Here is an 18,435-nt window from a genome sequence, read left to right on the forward strand (position 1 = left end):
TTTAATTTTCTTCAAATATTCATGAAAAAATTGGTAAATGTCGAATTCGAGCCTTTAATAATTTTTGTTGTTGAAGTCACCCCTGAGTTGTCCCCCTTTGAATACATAAATAATTATATATAAACACAGTAGCTAGTCAAAAAGTTACGTATTTTTAAATCACTTGTCTTGTGGAAAACACCTAAATCTATTTATGCCTTTTAACACTGTCAGATACTATTTATAAATATATCGTAACGAAACCAACCAATCAGATTGCTTGAATTTTACCGACTTGGGATCATGTCAGGACTTGCCAGATCGACAAATTAACAACGTGGTTTAAATGCTAGCAAGGTAAGCTTGTTTATTAAGTAATTCAATGATTTTTTGATTAAAATCATGTTTATTGAATAATACTAATTTTATTTTTAGCTCACAATGAAAAAAATAAACTTGTTTTGGGGTGTTTGTTTGAAAAAATAATTTTATTGAGGAGAAAGAGTGACTTTGATAATCAATTTATAGTATTCAAATATATTGGAGTTTAATTATGAATACATAACAGCATTAAAGCTTACATTTATTTATATTTCACATGTAAAGAAGTAAAAATCATTCTTTACATTGGAGGTATGCAGTAATTTATTATTTGTTTAAAAAGGGGGAGGGTATTAACACAAAGCCTTAATATATGGCCTAATAATATTTTACTTCTTTATGCAAATTGTACTGTTACTTCGAACTCAACGAATATAAACCTTGTAAATCCTGCTCTTTCACTTGACTTTTCGACTTTCAAGAATTGATGCAAGTCTAATTATTTTACTAATTACAAGTCTTAAAAGACACATGGACACACTATATTTATAAATAAACGAAGAATGGCAAACTTATAACTGAGCGGTCGTTTTCATTAAAAGAAAAAAAAAAGATTCATAGTTATTTATGTGCTTTGAAATTAACTGTTTACTTTATTCTTGAAAAAAAATTAATTCAAAACTCTAAAATTAACTGTTTTCTTTATTCTTGAAATAAAATATTTCAAAACGATTTTTTTTTGTAGATACATTGTTATTCAATAATTATTTCGACATCTGCTTTATATTTTACACAATATCACATTTAAAATGTTTTATGTTTGGATTTCCTATAAAACATATGAAGGCGCTTCAGGAATACCCCCCCCCCCCCCCCCGGGGGACTTTTTTCTAGATTTTATTTTGTGTTTAGATTTTTTTTTAAGTCACTTAATCTTTGATATTTTAACTTATTTTCAGTTATTAAATGTGTTGTTGTCCCTGCTCACAAGATTTGTTAGTTATAACAATATTTTAATTTTAAAATACATGTAATAACATAAACATTTCAAATATGACAGTTAAGTCATTAGATTGTCTAAAGATGTTTTTGTTTTCTCATGATTTGAACATAATAATTTAAATTTAAATTTGATGAAATATCTAGCAAATTACAGGACAAAAATGATACTTGCGTTTTTAGATACAAAAATGTACCCCCCCCCCCATAAAAAATAAAATAAAATAAAATAAAAAAAAAGTGTGGTTATTCTAATTATAATGGATACATGCAGTCATGGCAGTTGTTGTCTCTTTGACACATTCCCCATTTCCATTCTCAATTTTATTCTAATAAAATCAAACCTGAAATGCCTTCCATGTATTGAGTAGAAAGAAGTAGTTTTATATGAAATATAAAGAAATATGAAGAAATATCGTCAATGGCAGTCTGCAGGATTTAAGTTCATATATCCATTTTTCACTTTTTGGGTATTTTAAAATATGTTGTTTGTGCTGTATTTAGACCACCGGCTACCACGAAATTCGTTTTTCATGCACACGAATAAAATTTTCGTTTTTTATCCAACGCAATCATAGGTTTGTACGTTGTTTTTAATTTAGACTTGTATACAGAAAGAAAAATATATAAAGCAAAAATTTTAAGGCGACTTCAAGCACAACACCGAAGTTTCAAAATCGTCACTTTAGAAAACAACAAGTTAGAAATTTAAACAACAGCGATGAATCTGTATGTATAGTTGAAAAAACGTAATTAAAACTTGTTCACTTCGTGTTCACTTCGTTTTATTGCTGAAGAAAACACGGCTTTTGGAATTGAAATTATAGAAATAAAAGATTTGCAACGGAACTCAAACTTGTGAGCGACCGATTTGTATTGCTTCGTTGGAATAATAATAAAAAAATAAATATTTCAGGGGCAGGTAGCTACTCTAAAAAGGAATATTGATACGAATATTTTAGTCGCAACTGCTCTGTTCGGTTGCAACAGTTCTAACATGTTTTTCCACTATCCACCACGCTCTTTAAGTTCCAGTGTCAGTCCTGCTTTCAGTCCTTGTTCAGTATTAATTTGCATTCGATGTTTATATTTGATATAATTTTTCAGCATTGGGTGTGAAGAACATATTCACATACTTTTGTGTGTCATCTTAATTATGCATAAACTATTTGTCACTGAACATTAAGCAATCAACAATTAAGACATTTAAATCAAATTAGTTTTTCTTCTCTCGTGCTTATTTTAGAGCTTATGTTACGACTTTAAAAGTTGTTCGTATTGACACTCGCCGTGACTAACAGATGTCTGCTTCAGGCCTGTGGGCTGTAATCTGTCAACCAGTCCATCAAATTTCCATGATTTGATTGAAGTTTCTCATCTGTTTAATGATAAAATTGAGAAAAGGAAATGGTGAATATGTCAAAGCGACAACCATCCGACCATAGAGCAAACAACAGCCGAAGGCAACCAATGGGTCTTCAATGTAGCGAGAATTCCCGCACCCGTAGGTGTCCTTCAGCTGGCCCCTAAAAATATGCATAATAGTACAGTGATAATGGACGTCATACTAAACTCTGAATTATACACAAGAAACTAAAATTTAAAATCATACAAGACTAACAAAGGCCAGAGGCTCCTGACTTGGGACAGGCGCAAAATTGCGGCGGGGTTTTGTATCCATTTTTAATGTTGAACGTTTTGTATCTAATGTAATTTTGTTCATTCAAGGATTGACTGTAATATTTTTATGCCCCATTTATGGGCATTATGTTTACTGGTCTGTGCGTCCGTTCGTCCGTTCGTGCGCACCACATTTTTTTATTTTATTTTTCATAGATAGAAAAAAAATTTACAGTTATTCCTTCAGAAACATAATGCACGTTTTGTACATCACAGTTCATATACGATTGCTAGCATTGTTTCTGTAATTAATCAACCAATTTATGTCATTAAAATTATTCTTTACGAGGGAAAATAAATTGTCCCCACCCCCTAATACTCATTAACATAGAACTAGGAATAATATAAATTTTATTAAACATATTCATTTTTGAGAAATTCAGTTGTGTACACAATATTGCAAAATGGAATGCATCTTCCACCTATTTATCACATAGGGGAGGGCACATTGTCTATAGCTGTTTTATTAAACCTACCACGTTTAATCATGTTACCATAACTAGCGTGCTGTCACTAATTCTTATTTTGGTATTGTTTTTAATATCATCTTTAAAAAAAAATTAATGAAAATATTAACTTATTTCCATTCATTGAAATCTCGGTATTTAAAAAGACTATGTATGAAATATTTGCCACTGGATGTTAAGCAATCAACCATTGATCTGAAGAACAAATAACAATAAAATTATAAAAATTAAAGGAGTGTTTACTATTTTCTATGAATATTTCTTTTTGTCGAATATCGATATTTATTTACGATTTTAGATAGGCGTGATGCGAGTTTCGAAAATCGAGATTCGAAAATAAACATATGAACTACAAGTATCCATGTTATCGTAAGCTTGATATTTGTACAGACAAGAACTCCTAGGAAACGGGAAAATAAGTTGTAAAATTTAAAAAGATATTCAGTAAAAAAATAGAAAAAAGGGAGAAAAGGGCACTAACTGTTCGGAGGGAAATACATTTTATAAGAATCAATGGGTTTTCAACAGATATAGGAAGATGTGGTATGAGTGCTAATGAGAGAACTTTGACTCATCCAAGTATCAATTTATAAAAGTAAACCCTTACATGTAAAGTTACGGAGCCTTGGCTCACACCGAACAGCAGTTTGTTAATACTAGTACATATAAGTTCATATATTTCATAGTTCTTTTTTTTGTTTATTTACAAAGAAGATGACTACATCAACACATATTTGTGCGGACGAGGAAGTGATGACCGCCAGTAAGAAAGCGCTGGAGAGTGGAAGGATAACGCCCCTGTTAAAAGTGGAATTGTGGGCCAAGATACAAGCAAGACGATTGTCCGAGGGTAAAGAGGAGATGCAAGTTGATTTTGAAAAGAGTCCTCATAGTTCTAATGTGGTATGTCATAAGGATATTTACAGGGAAAGGGGTGTAGTGGCGGACAACATTGTACGCAGTATTATATTTGATTGTAATATATTTTGTCGTGAATATGATTCTCGAAATTGGGATTATTACAATATCACCTTTATACAATTTTTATACAACCACAAAAATGTAGCGGTCGTATAAAATAATGTTATCCCTTCAAGATAACCCATCGGTATAATTAATTCACATACATTTATACCTGTCGATGGAATTATATGACACCTTGCTGCAGACGGAACCCAAAAACTCTACCAAGATACCGATTTGAAAATGGATTTCAGTTTATACTTTTCTCAAACAAAGCACATGTCATGATACTAGATACATGTTTGTATACCCAAAGCAAAAAGTGGAAAACCGACCAACAAACTACTTATGTTCGTTCAAGAGATTGAACTGAAATCAAGAAATGATAATACTAATCTTCCAAATTTTCTGAGGCAGTTTAGAGCAAAACTGGTGGGAAAAGGGGTTGGGGCTAAAATTGATCAGCAGATCAAGATCTAATTGCCAGACGACCACATATGAATTAATTGCCCCTGAAATAATATTGAGCAGAGTTTGGTTATTATCTTGAAAACTATAAAAGAGAAAGGAATTTTTAAACGACAATAACGTCCAACAAAGAAAGATATACCAAACAAACATCTAAGTCTGAATTCGTCAATTGATGACCTATATTTTGAGTTATTTCCCTTTAAAGACGATCTGTATTTCTTTAAAATTCCCAATGTCAGGATCAAACTTTGTGTTTTCAGTTAACCAAAGACGAGCAAGATAGAGCCCGAGGAAGGAGAGCTAGTAACAGAGTCGCGGCTAAAAAGTGCAGGGGAAAGAAGAAACTAGAGAGAGGGAATTTAGATCAGGTTAAAATAAACTTCTTATTTTGAATGCCTCTCGATTGGTTAATATTCGGTCTGTGCCTCCGTTCGTTCGTTTCTCCGTCCGTCTGTCTGTTCCGCTACAGATTAAAATTTTTGGTCAAGGTAGTTTTTGACTAAGACAATTTGAAACTTAGAACACATGTTCCCTATGATTAACCTTTCTAGTTTTAATGCCGAATTAGAGTTTTGATCCAAACTTTCATTTAATTGTTGAAATTACATCCATGCATATTTCGGTCATTACAAAGCAGAAGGATAAATCAGTATAGAGTAATAATTGTTAACACAAACAAACAAACAATAAAAAAACCAAATTAAACACGCACACATGCTCGTCTTTGACGTCTGAATGACGACATACGAATAATTAATGAAGTGCCAATAATTTTGATTTCCTTTGATATCGGTACCATTGACAATCGTTACATTTCCCTATTTTATAGTGACCAATGATTAGTGTGATTGGTAATGAATGCCGTATAAAGTATAACAAGAACACTGCTTAAAAGTCATAGTTGATCTGTGCTACATGTTCATAATGTAACTACCTTACCGATAGCGGGTTCTAGTGTCGTTATATTCTGAGAAACAGGTGGTTAGTGCGTTACGTTTCTTCGTGTAATTGGTCTCACAGAAGAGGACAGATTGTATAACTTAGATGAGATGAGCTTACAGACTCGTTCCCTGTTTATGTAGTTATAGATCATAATTTATCAATAGTATTTTCTCTAGAAAAATAAACTTACTGTTAGCATTGTAAGACCTACCACATCCCCTGGTGTTTACAAATCTGTTCGTAATTAAACATTGATATGCAACATAAATCTGTATCTCGTTTTTCATAGCTAGTTTGTATATAAACAAGCTTTAAAGCTAAATAATAACTCCTTCAGTATCAAAATAACTTAAATTAAAGATCTACCTTTTCAAATTGAGTTACCTCTCTTTCGTCGGTTATTTTCAGTACACGCACTTCATACACAAACATAGCAATCAATTTATTTAGCAATATTTATATATAGTAGTTGTATACTAGTAATTGAGCACACCACTGAATAGAGATCAACATAATTATATTTAAAAAAACGATGATAGATTAAACGAAAATATATTGTCTGTAAATGATTTATGCACGTTCTTCTTGGATCAGCTTCCTAAGATATCTATCTGCCCAACAACTACAGACGATTAAAAAATCTAAAAGTTTATTTCGGCCAAATATCTGTTAAAAAATTAAGAAGCCTCAGTGGTATGTATGTCTTCTCTGAATCAACATAAAAAAAACCCAAAAACCCCCAAAAATATATAGAATGAAATAAACATAATACGTCCAACGATGAAGTGGATTATGTTTACGATTGATTTTAACTAAGATGTTGTTTATTTTAGTTGAAAAATGATTTGGAAGAAAGAAATCTCCAACTTAAGGCACAGATTAGAGAACTAGAAAAAGAAAAGTTCAGGCTTACCGAAAAACTTCTTGGAAACGTCGGTGTTTTAACAAATCACATTGAAGAGCCAGTACAAATTCCTGCAATGGGTTCAGAAATGACAATGAACACTACTTGTATAATGACAGAATTTAATAACTGTGAAGACACATCTGTGAATATGTGTGAAATTCAGATGCAACAAGAAACATATGACGCATTAGACGACGTTGAGGATAAAACAGATAGCCACGACACAATAGAGTATTCACGAGCAGGCGATGATCAAGGAGACATAGAAGATTTAACTTACTTTCGTAGTTCTCAGGAGGTACCCACAGATTCTTGTTCCGAAATACAAATGGAAGAGCGAGCTCCAACGAACATCACAAGTCCACTGCCAGAATTCGAAGATGGCGATGCATCTTTAGATGACTGGATGGGGACAAGTTACATTAACTTGGACAAATATATTTTATAAACTGTTGTACTGCCAGCTATTGCATTATGAGGGTTTGGATGGGGGAGCCGGTTCTCCATTTCTGTATTTTTTCTGTCATTGTTCTGTATGGTTTATCTTTTTGCTCATTATATTCTATTCTTTATATTTTCGTACCTATTTGTCTTTGATATGTCTTTTGTATGTCTTTTTTTCTCTTCTCTTTGTGTTTGTAGACAAATTTTCTGTTTAGCTGGTACATTATTCACTATTCTGCTCGCCAAACCCAGACCCGCCATTATTATCATATATATATCATGACTTTTTAGGGCATTCCTTGGCCATGTTGGCTACTGAGAACAATTACGATTTTCAATTGTTCCTTTTGTATTTGTATATACTATGAATGATTAAAATGTTTACAATGTATATGTGTTTTCTTCATTCTAATGTTTATAAAAATGTCACGTGTGTAAAAGAGTTTTATTAGACATCTTTTTTAATATAAAGGGGCATAACTTCGACACAGTTATGGGTTATCTATTTCTTTCGAAAATTTTAAGATAATTTTCAGCAATGTTTGTATACTTGTAATGCCAATACCATACCCTTTGAAAAAATGGGCATTGACATCGTAATAATAAAAAAATCCCCTAAACAATAGTCAGCAGAAATACAATATGTGACAACTGCCAACAAAGTACCGACAAAAACACCAAAGATTTTTTAAATCATTTAGAGCAAACACTCCAATAACGAGTCGACTGACTGTTTTGTAGATCTTGTTTGCAATGTTTTTTTTTTACTTTTTTGGATTCGAGCGTCACTGATGAGTCTTTTGTAGACGAAACGCGCGTCTGGCGTATATACAAAATTTAGTACTGGTATATATGATGAGTTTATTTATGATGTATATGTGTTTTCTTCATTCTGATGTTTATTAAATGTTTGTGTACATGTGTGTAAAAGAGTTTTATTAGACGACATTTTTTTAAATATAAAGGGCACACACATATACTACATAACTTTGTATTTCTTTTCGAAAAGTAAACATGTAATCTGTAATCAGTGGTTTTGTCATCTTTGATTTTAACTACTTTAATAGGAAAACATATTTAACCATTAACAAATGCATATACATTTATGAAATGTTTGCTAATACATACCAATCAGACAACATAATACTAAAACAAGTCTCATGTCGGAGAGAGTTAGTGTTGCATGCTGCAAGATTTACGAAACTTATGGCACTATGAAAGATGTTATGGTTAATACGTTTCTTCCCCGAGGATATCACCAGCCCAGTGGTCCACATTTCGGTGTTGACATGAATATCAATAATGTGGTCATATTTATAATTATTTTTTTTACAAAACTTTAAATTAAGAATTTTCTTATCCCAGGCATATATTACCTTAGCTGTATTTGGCAAAACGTTTTGGAATTTTGGATCCTTAATGCTGTTCAACTTTGTAATTGTTTGGCTTTATAAATATTTTGATATGAGCGTCACTGATGAGTCTTATGTAGACGAAACGCGCGTCTGGCGTACTAAATTATAATCCTGGTATCTTTGATAACTATTATGCATGCAGGCAATGATAATTCCACATTATCTAATCAATCGATTAAGCCAATCTTTTATTCTTACTTTGGAGCATGCTAGACTTTACATTCGCGAGTACAACTAATAAGGTCATGCATTTTAATTGACGGGCTATCAATAAAAGATATTGGTCAACAGTTTATGCTTATAACAAATGAAGTCTTCAACTCGTCTGTACCACATTGTTGAGAAACTTTCATTCATCATTTATAAGTTTCGGATATGTTTCTGCATATAAGTGCTGTCATGTTTGCCCATCAATGATTATTTTTTTAAGTGATCCAAATTATCTAGTCTGTAAAGCTTCATGCAGGGTTTCTACTTGGCAACCGTAGTTTATGGGTTTGTAATCTCGTAAATTCTTCAGAATATACAAATCAAGATAACTGAAAGATTTTATAGGGAATCGCATGATCAAGCATGTAGTTATTAAAATGACTGTCAGGGACACATCTCCGGTATATGATTTTAAGATTTGTTTAATTTCCATGAAATTGAATAACTATTCTGGTTTGAAAAATCTATCAGTTGTTCATTAAATGATTAAAAAAACCAGAATGTGTCCACAGTCTACGGATGCCCCATCAGCACTGTCATTTTCTATGTTCAGTGGACCGTGAAAATGGTGGAAAATCATATCATAGGGAACATGTGTACTATTGTCTAAGTTTCGAGTAGTTGATTGGACTTCAACTTCATCAAAAACTACCTCGACCAAAACTTTCACCTGAATCGGGACAGACGAACGAACGAACAAAGGAACGAACGAACGAACGAAAGAACGGACGGACGGACGAACGAACGGATGCACAGACCAGAAAACATAATGCCCATAAATAAGGCATAAAAAGCAAAAAAAAACGATTTGCAAAACATCCTGTTTCTCTCATAATACATGTAAATATAAATTTGGAACATGGTGTAGGATTGCAAATGAGAACATTTTAAAAACAAAAGATTATATATAGCAGGCCCGTAGCCAGGAATTTCCAAAGGGGGGTTCGATGGACTCACAAACTCGACTTTAACAGTCACAATTCCAACAGAGCATTGACTTTAAAAGTGCTTATTCGTTTTCAAACGGGGGGGGGGGGGGGGTGGGGGGGGGGGGGGGTTCGTCCGAACCCCCGAACCCCCTGGCTACGGGTATGTATAGGGTGCCATACGTTCTTCAACAATGAGCAAAACTCATACCAAAGAGCAAACATTACAATGCCCCGACATGACAAATGTAAAGCAAGTCTGTCATCAATGGGGTGCTATTGATACCCATCGATACAGATAGATACCCAATTGATACACATATATACCAATAGATACCCAATTGATACACATAGATACCCAACGATACCCAATTGATACACATATATAACCATAGATACCCAATTTGTACACATAGATACCCATAGATACACAATTGATACACAAAGATACCCATACATGCAACCTTCCAATTAACTGTGTTGCTGACACGTTCTTTAATTCGAATTTCAGATATATTGACAATGTCCTGTCATTCAAAATCCCACATTTAAGTGTGTGTTTGGATCTTACATGACAATTTTTATAAACTTCTTTACTTTACTTGAAAGATAAATAATTATAAAACAAACACACACAGCCACTCACATTACGAGCTAATAATTGTACTCGATCAAATAGAATGATTCCATACATGTCAATTTATATGATTTTTTTTTACAAAAATGCTTACATTAATGTTCTGATGCAACAACAAGCGACACAGAAGTTCTATGAAATACTACACAAACGTTCTATGAATTACTACAGCGAAGTTCTATGAAATACTACACAGAAGTTCTATGATATACTACACAGAAGTTCTATGAAATACTACACAGAAGTTCTATGAAATACCACACAGAAGTTCTATGACATACTACACAGAAGTTCTATGACATACTACACAGAATTTCTATGAAATACTACACAAACGTTCTATGAATTACTACAGCGATGTTCTAAGAAATACTACACAGAAGTTCTATGATATACTACACAGAAGTTCTAAGAAATACTACACAGAAGTTCTAGTAAAACTACACATACGTTCTATGAAATTCAACACAGAAGTTCTATGAAATACTACAAAGAAGTTCTATGAAATACTACACAGAAGTTCTATGAAATACTACACAGAAGTTCTATGAAATACTACACAGAAGTTCTATGAAATACCACACAGAAGTTCTATGACATACTACACAGAATTTCTATGAAATACTACACAAATGTTCTATGAATTACTACAGCGAAGTTCTATGACATACTACACAGAAGTTCTATGACATACTACACAGAAGTTCTATGACATACTACACAGAAGTTCTATGACATACTACACATAAGTTCTATGACATACTACACAGAAGTTCTATGAAACACTACACATAAGTTCTATGAAATACTACAAAGAAGTTTTATGAAATACTACACATAAGTTCTATGAAATACTACACAAAAGTTCTATGAAATACTACGCAAACGTTCTATGAAATACTTCACTGAAGTTCTATGAAATACTACACAGAAGTTCTATGAAATACTTCACAGAAGTTCTATGAAATACTACACAGAGGTTCTATGAAATACAACACAGAAGTTCTATGAAAAACTACGCAGAAGTTCTATGAAATACTACACAGAAGTTCTATGAAATATCACAAAGAAGTTCTATGAAATACTACACAGAAGTTCTATGACATACTACACAGAAGTTCTGTGAAATACTACACAGAAGTTCTATGACATACTACACAGAAGTTCTATGACATACTACACAGAAGTTCTATGACATACCACAAAGAAGTTCTATGAAATAATACACAGAAGTTCTATGAAATACTTCACAGAAGTTCTATGAAATACTACACAGAAGTTCTATGAAATACTACACAGAAGTTCTATGAAATACCACACAGAAGTTCTATGAAATACAACACAGAAGTTCTATGACATACTACACAGAAGTTCTATGAAATACTACACAGAAGTTATATGAAATACTACACAGAAGTTCTATGACATACTACACAGAAGTTCTATGACATACTACACATAAGTTTTATGACATACCACAAAGAAGTTCTATGACATACTACACAGAAGTTCTATGAAATACTACACAGAAGTTCTATGAAATACTACACAGAAGTTCTATGAAATACTACACAGAAGTTCTATGAAATACTACGCAAACGTTCTATGAAATACTACACAGAAGTTCTATGAAATACTTCACAGAAGTTCTATGAAATACTTCACAGTAGTTCTATGAAATACTACACAGAAGTTCTATGAAATACCGCACAGAAGTTCTATGAAATACTACTCAGAAGTTCTATGAAATACTACACAGAAGTTCTATGAAATACTACACAGAAGTTCTATGAAATACTACACAGAAGTTCTATGAAATACCACGAAGAAGTTCTATGAAAAACTACACAGACGTTCTATGAAATACTATCATAAGGTAGAGCGCTATTATTTAATCACTATGCTTTGGTGTAGGTTACAATTGCTCAATCATGTTCCATAAATTGTTTTCCATTTGTGCACTCATAAGGAAACTACCAACAAACAATATACTTAAGTTCTTTAAAGGGGCACTAGCTGTCAAATTCATTGTAACCGATTTGACTCAAATTCTCATATTTGGTTTATAACAATGTAAAACATTTATCCAAACTATCAAAAGTCTAAAATAAACAGTTTACAGAGCATGGGGTAGATAATATATAGGTTCGTTTCGTGTGTATTTTAGTCCAGACGCCATCTAATTAACTATCGATTTGACCTCAGATGACCATATAAGCGATGTAAACAAAAATAAAGATACGAATAGATTAAAACAACACGTGCAATTGCATTTTTATAGGTCTGTTTGATTTTATTTTATAGATTAAAAATAGATGTTTCTAATTGTTTTTAACCATATAAGAATGATTTTATGTGCATCCAATTAGTAATCAAATGATTTACCGTAGTTTCACTTTCATTGTTGACATTCTTTTTATTTAAATAACCAGTACACGTACAATGCATGCGTTGTCAATCTCTAGCTAGGGGTTAACTTGAAGTTCATATGAATACCGGTTAGAATGATGATGACGTTTTCACTTGCAAGCGAATCAGTCAAAAATTATGTTTAATCGCTTATTTCATCAAAATTAAAGGAAATTGATTGCTAAAAGCAAATTATTATTTCATTATTCCAATTTGATTAATGATTGATCTAAAAAAAATCATACTTTATTTTTTTATATATATCGTAGCTAGTGCCCCTTTAAAGAGGTAGATTCGAAATCTAAAAAAAATACAAAATTAGCCTTCTACATTTTCATGGACCTTTCTGAATTATCTCCCTCTTTTTTATTGTTTCTATCTCCCTCATGTGTTATTGTTTATATCTCCCTGATCTTATGTTATTGTTTTCTTTTATTGTTTTCATCTCCCTCTTTTGTTATTGTGTTTTTTTATTGTTTTTATCTCCCTCTTGTGTAATGGTTTTTTATTTTCCTTGTGTTAACGGTTTTTATCTCCCTCTTTTTAAATATTTTTATCTACTTCTTGTGTTACTTTTTTATCACTCTTGTGTTATTATTTTTACTACTGACCAAATAAGGTGATAAAATATTACCTTTTTATCAAAAACATTACACAAACAATATTTCTTTACCATGTTATGTTAACTAAAAGTTTAAAGTAAATTCCTAATACGTGATCTCAAATTGTCTGCAAGATCACGTAACTCCCGAGGTCGGACGATGATACGTGCGTTAGCCTGATGACTGGTTCCCATAATTCCGACGACTTCAAATTCATCGTCCTGTATAGAAATTGTTCTCGTATGGTAGTAATACTCTCCGCGACTAAAATTTAATCCACGACCGCTTGATCGATAATACATTTGTCTGTACCAGTTTCTATGATCCGTGAAGCCTCTATCAGTATTTAAAGTCCAACCCCTAGCCAGTTGGTGTGGAAATCAAAACTGTATGGACAACTCCACATGACGACAGCTCTCTTCCTAGCTGACGATATTAACCAGGATGCAGTTCCGTATGTACCAGTTGCGGTGTCCGGGGTTTTATGTGCTATCTGCAAATTTAGAAAAAAACAAAGTATATGCAGTTGAAACTGGAGGCGATACATTGTGCAGAAGAATGAAGTAACTAGGTGTGATAAGTAACCAAATTATATGCATCGTGCACAATGCAATATGAACATACTTTCGTACGTATGACGATATCTGAATTTGTATCTAACAGTTTTTTTTACTTGCATTCTATTCCATCGGAGCTTTGTTGTAAGACCAGTACAGTGACAGCGCAATTGTATCAGAACAAATTAAACAAACCTTATTTTAAACATTAGTAAGAATCGTAATCTGGATAAGCCATTACAATTTTAAATGAACAGTAGATCAACACATGGACCTGTAATGATATTAGGCTGCTTACAAATTGTTCCCTTTGACCAGGCAATACTACAACTGGAGGAGATTTAATGATTCCGCCATTATTGCGTGCATCTGGTGCCATAAGTGGATACTTAGTCCAGTTTTCGACTTCTATTGTACACACAACTCGATAACCAGGGGCACCTGGAAGGTTAAAAGTTCCACCGGAAACAACTGCTCTAGAAGCCGCTTCTGCGGCAGTTATATCTGCTGCCCAGTCGATAACACCAGTTACTCTGGCGACCAGACCTACAATACAAATGTGTTGCGTTTTTTACATTCTACATTAATTATATAATGGTTTCAAAATCTTTGTCAATCAAATATTGGATGTTCCTCCTTTACCGGTCCATAACTAAACAACTATCTGTGGTACGTTTTTTAATAACCTAATAGCTTGTAAAGAATGGGATACTCTCTGGATTTAACGCTAATGAAATTTTGTTTAATGTTACGAAATAAGTAGGAATTGAAATATACTCAATTAGGAATCACATGTACATTCGCTGTACATTGTGAAATATAAAACGAATCGGTGAATGATATGGGAAAAAAACAAAGGAATTTTCACGTCACATTGTGCCTTGAATAGCTGCAGCTTTTCTTGAGCTAAATCTGGCAGAACTGTGTACCTTCCTGTTTCTAAAATCAAACTTAACACAATTTGTTCATTAATTCATAATAAAGTTGAGAAAAGTAATTTATCATGGTACTTAGATTTACTTGTTAGATGCAAGAAATGGATTCAAGACTTGCCAGTTCTTTAAAAAATCATGATGCAGACTGTATGTAAATGTTTAAAGTAAAAAAAAAATCCACATAAATAAAATACTGAAAAAGAAATAACAACATGTTTTTAATATTTGTATCTGACACATAAATGCCTCTTCCAAAATTTCATAAAATTGATGTAAAACCACCTACATACCTTAACGTTTGAATTTGTTTTTAAAAGTAAACATGTAATCTGTAATCAGTGATACTGTCATACATCTTTGAATTTTTAACTTCTTGCGAAATATTTTTAACCATTAACAAATTTAGATACATTCATGAAATGTTTGCTAATACATACCAATCAGACAACATAAAACTAAAACAAGTCTCATGTTGGAGAGAGTAAGTGTTGTTTGCTGCAAGATTTACACCACTTATGCTAAAATAAAATATGTTATTGTTTATGCATACATGCAATAAATATTCCATATTATATAATCAAACGATTGAATCAATTGTTCATTCTTACATTGGACCATGCCAAACCTTATATTCGCGAGTAGAATTAATAGGGTCATGCATTTTAATTGATGTTCTATCAATAAAATATATTGGTCAGCACTTTATGCTTACAACAACCGAATACTTCAAGTCGTCGTCTGTACCACATTGATGAGAACATTTCGTCCCTCATGTATAAGTTACAGAAATGTTTTAATTGATTTAAAAAAAAAAAAAAAATGGTGCTGTCATGTTTGCCCATCTATGACGATTTTTTAAGTGATCCCAACTATCGAGTTTTTAAGTGCAAGTTTCACTTGAGCATTAGTAGTTTTTTGGTTTCAGATCTCGTTAATTCTTCAGAAAATATATATCAAGATAACTTAAAGAATGTATACATGGTATAGGGAATCGCATGAACTGAAACAGGTGTTATTTTAAAATTTTGTCTGTGGCAAATTGATATTATAATTTGGTCGAATTTCAATAAAAGAAGATAGCTATTCTGGTAATTTTTTTTTATCTATAAGTTAATCATTAAATAATGACAAAACAATATTTTTTATTTACAGAACATCCAGTATATTATCTCAAATAGGGAAATTTGATTTATTTGCCAATAAGACAATTTTCAAACAAAGAATTTATATAGGGTGCCGTACGTTCTTCAGCAATGAGCAAAACTCACTCATAAGAGCAAACATTAAAAGGTCCCGATATAACAAATGTAAAACAAGTCTGTCATCACAGGGGTGATATTGATACCCATAGATCCGTACCTGCAACCTGCCAATAAACTGTATTGCTGACACGTCCTATTAGATGTTTTCATGAGATAATGTACAGCTATATATCTTATCCAATATGATTTTGTCAATTCGCAAACAATCTCTATAAAGACCACTAGAAGAAACGTCTGAATTTTGATAAATTCTTTAATTCTAATTTCAGATATTTTGATGAGGCCCTATCAATATATATTTAGTGTGTATAAAAAAAGAAGATGTGGTATGATAGCAATTGAGACAAATGTCCATAAGAGACAAAACTGACATAGAAATTAACAACTATATTTCAACGTACGGCCTTCAACAATGACTAAAGTCCATACCGCATAGTCGGCTGTAAAAGGCCCCGAAATGACAATGTAAAACAATTCCAACGAGAAAACAGACGGCCTTATTGATATAAAACGAGAATGAAAAACAAGTATGTAACACATAAACAAACGACAACCACTAAATTACAGGCTCCTGACTTGGGACAGGCACATACATACATAATGTGGTGGGGTTAAACATGTTATCGGGATCCCAACCATCTACATGACAAACTTTGTTAAAATAGAACATTAATTTAGTGGTATAATATCATAACACAAACACACATCGTCACACAACAAGAGCTAATCATTGTACTCGATCAAACGAATGATTCAATATCAATTTAAACGAGAAAAAAATTGTATTTACTAAAATACTTACTTTTCGTTCTGAGTTGGATGCATCAACAACCGACATCGAAGTGTTATATATACAATATTATCACCAGATATAACGCCTTTATTTTATCATAAATTTATGTTTTGGTTATAAAGGTAACAATTGCGCAATCATTTTCCATCTATAGATATTGCATTGTGTGCACCGAATGCAAATAAGTAAAATACCGACAAACAATCTACCTATGAGCGTTCAAGAGGTTGAAATAGATACATGAATCCAAAGTTTTTTTACAAAGATACTAATCATCGGCCAGAAATTTAACAGTTAACGGATAACTTTTACATTTCATGCATGTTGCGTAGGAACACAAATTTTGCCTTGCAGAAAGTAAAATTACAAAAATACTGAGGAAAATTCAAAGTGTAAAGTCGCTATTCACATGGCAAAATCAAAAGCTCAAACACTTCACACAAATGGATAACAACTGTCGTATTCCGGACTTGGTACATACATTGTATTATGTAGAAAATGGTAGATACAGTAAAACCCTAGTTTTAAAGCTAGCCAAACCTCTCACTTGTGACAGTCGCATTGATAAATAAGCGAAACTCTGTGCATGTTAGAGATCAGCCAAAACAGTGATGATTGACATAATGTTACGCTTCTTTTACATAAAAGCGTATTTCTAATGTAATTATTCGATAAAGTTATCTCATTTATATGTTGATACGAAGTAATGCGTGTTTAAAAGAACACTCAGAATTAGCCCATTACATTGCTACAGATGACATCTCACGGTCACTCTAATACAAATGAAAAGCATCAAGGCCTGATCATTCATTTTCCTGTGAATAAATGTACCATATAGCAAAAGGAATAGTTTCAACTAAGCCTAAACAATATGTTGTATCCGTGAGTACTGTCACGGCACAATTTACCGAACAAGATTTAATGGAAACTATATATGTTTTGCATTTGAAAAAAAAGAAGTGTAGGAAACAAACACACACAACAAAGAGCTGTCATTGTACTCGATTCAATCGAATGATTCAATATCAGTTTAAATGAAAAATAAAAAAAAATATATATTTTTCAAGATACTTACATTGTGTTCTGAGTTGGATGTATCAACAACCGACACAGAAGTTATATGAACTACAGTCACAGGATAGAACGCCCTTATTTTATCATTATGATGTGGTGTAAAGGTTACAATTGTGTTATCATTACTTATGCAAATAAGTAAAATACCGACAAACAATCTACCTTTGTTCGTTAAAGAGGTTGATTTTAAAAAGATAGCCATGTAAAGTTGTTTTACAAAGATATAAATCAACGGCAAGCAATTTAAATGTTAACGGAAAACTTTTACAATTCATGCATGTTGGGTAGGAACACAAATTTTGCCTGGCAAAAAGTAAAATTACAAAAATACTGAACTCAATTTGTACTTCCACGGCGTAATTTACTGAACAAGATGTAATGGAAACTGTATGTTTTGCATTGAAAAAAGGAAGTGCACAGGGAAACAAACACACACAGACAC

The 18,435-nt window shown here is 32.4% G+C and overlaps 1 protein-coding gene and 1 pseudogene across 3 annotated transcripts; one reads left to right on the forward strand and one right to left on the reverse strand.

Annotated features, from left to right (window-relative positions):
• Window positions 1–202: 202 nt before the first annotated feature.
• Window positions 203–7,536, forward strand: LOC134694873 (uncharacterized). 3 transcript variants are annotated; one of them, XM_063555977.1, is made up of 4 exons: window positions 203–336; window positions 4,158–4,349; window positions 5,141–5,248; window positions 6,656–7,522. In XM_063555977.1, the coding sequence occupies exons 2-4, from the start codon at window positions 4,161–4,163 to the stop codon at window positions 7,175–7,177; spliced, it is 819 nt and encodes a 272-aa protein (XP_063412047.1). In that variant the 5' UTR covers window positions 203–336; window positions 4,158–4,160; the 3' UTR covers window positions 7,178–7,522. The 3 variants fall into 3 exon arrangements, with proteins under 3 accessions (XP_063412047.1, XP_063412049.1, XP_063412048.1); XM_063555978.1 differs by having other exon boundaries at window positions 255–336; window positions 4,161–4,349; window positions 6,656–7,523; XM_063555979.1 differs by lacking the exon at window positions 5,141–5,248 and having other exon boundaries at window positions 6,656–7,536.
• A 5,857-nt stretch (window positions 7,537–13,393) lies between these two features.
• LOC134694981 (tereporin-Ca1-like) lies at window positions 13,394–18,119 on the reverse strand (annotated as a pseudogene).
• Window positions 18,120–18,435: the final 316 nt, after the last annotated feature.

The sequence above is a fragment of the Mytilus trossulus genome, chromosome 13 (assembly GCF_036588685.1).
Source record: "Mytilus trossulus isolate FHL-02 chromosome 13, PNRI_Mtr1.1.1.hap1, whole genome shotgun sequence".
Taxonomy (NCBI): Eukaryota; Metazoa; Mollusca; class Bivalvia; order Mytilida; family Mytilidae; genus Mytilus; species Mytilus trossulus.

What these genes read in the sequence shown, in the direction of transcription:
- LOC134694873 (XM_063555977.1), top strand. Translation starts at nt 4,161, where the DNA reads ATGACTACATCAACACATATTTGTGCGGACGAGGAAGTGATGACCGCC. An exon ending in GTCCTCATAGTTCTAATGTG is followed by an intron (nt 4,350 to 5,140) that starts GTATGTCATAAG and finishes TTGTGTTTTCAG; the next exon opens with TTAACCAAAGACGAGCAAGA. An exon ending in AGAGAGGGAATTTAGATCAG is followed by an intron (nt 5,249 to 6,655) that starts GTTAAAATAAAC and finishes TGTTTATTTTAG; the next exon opens with TTGAAAAATGATTTGGAAGA.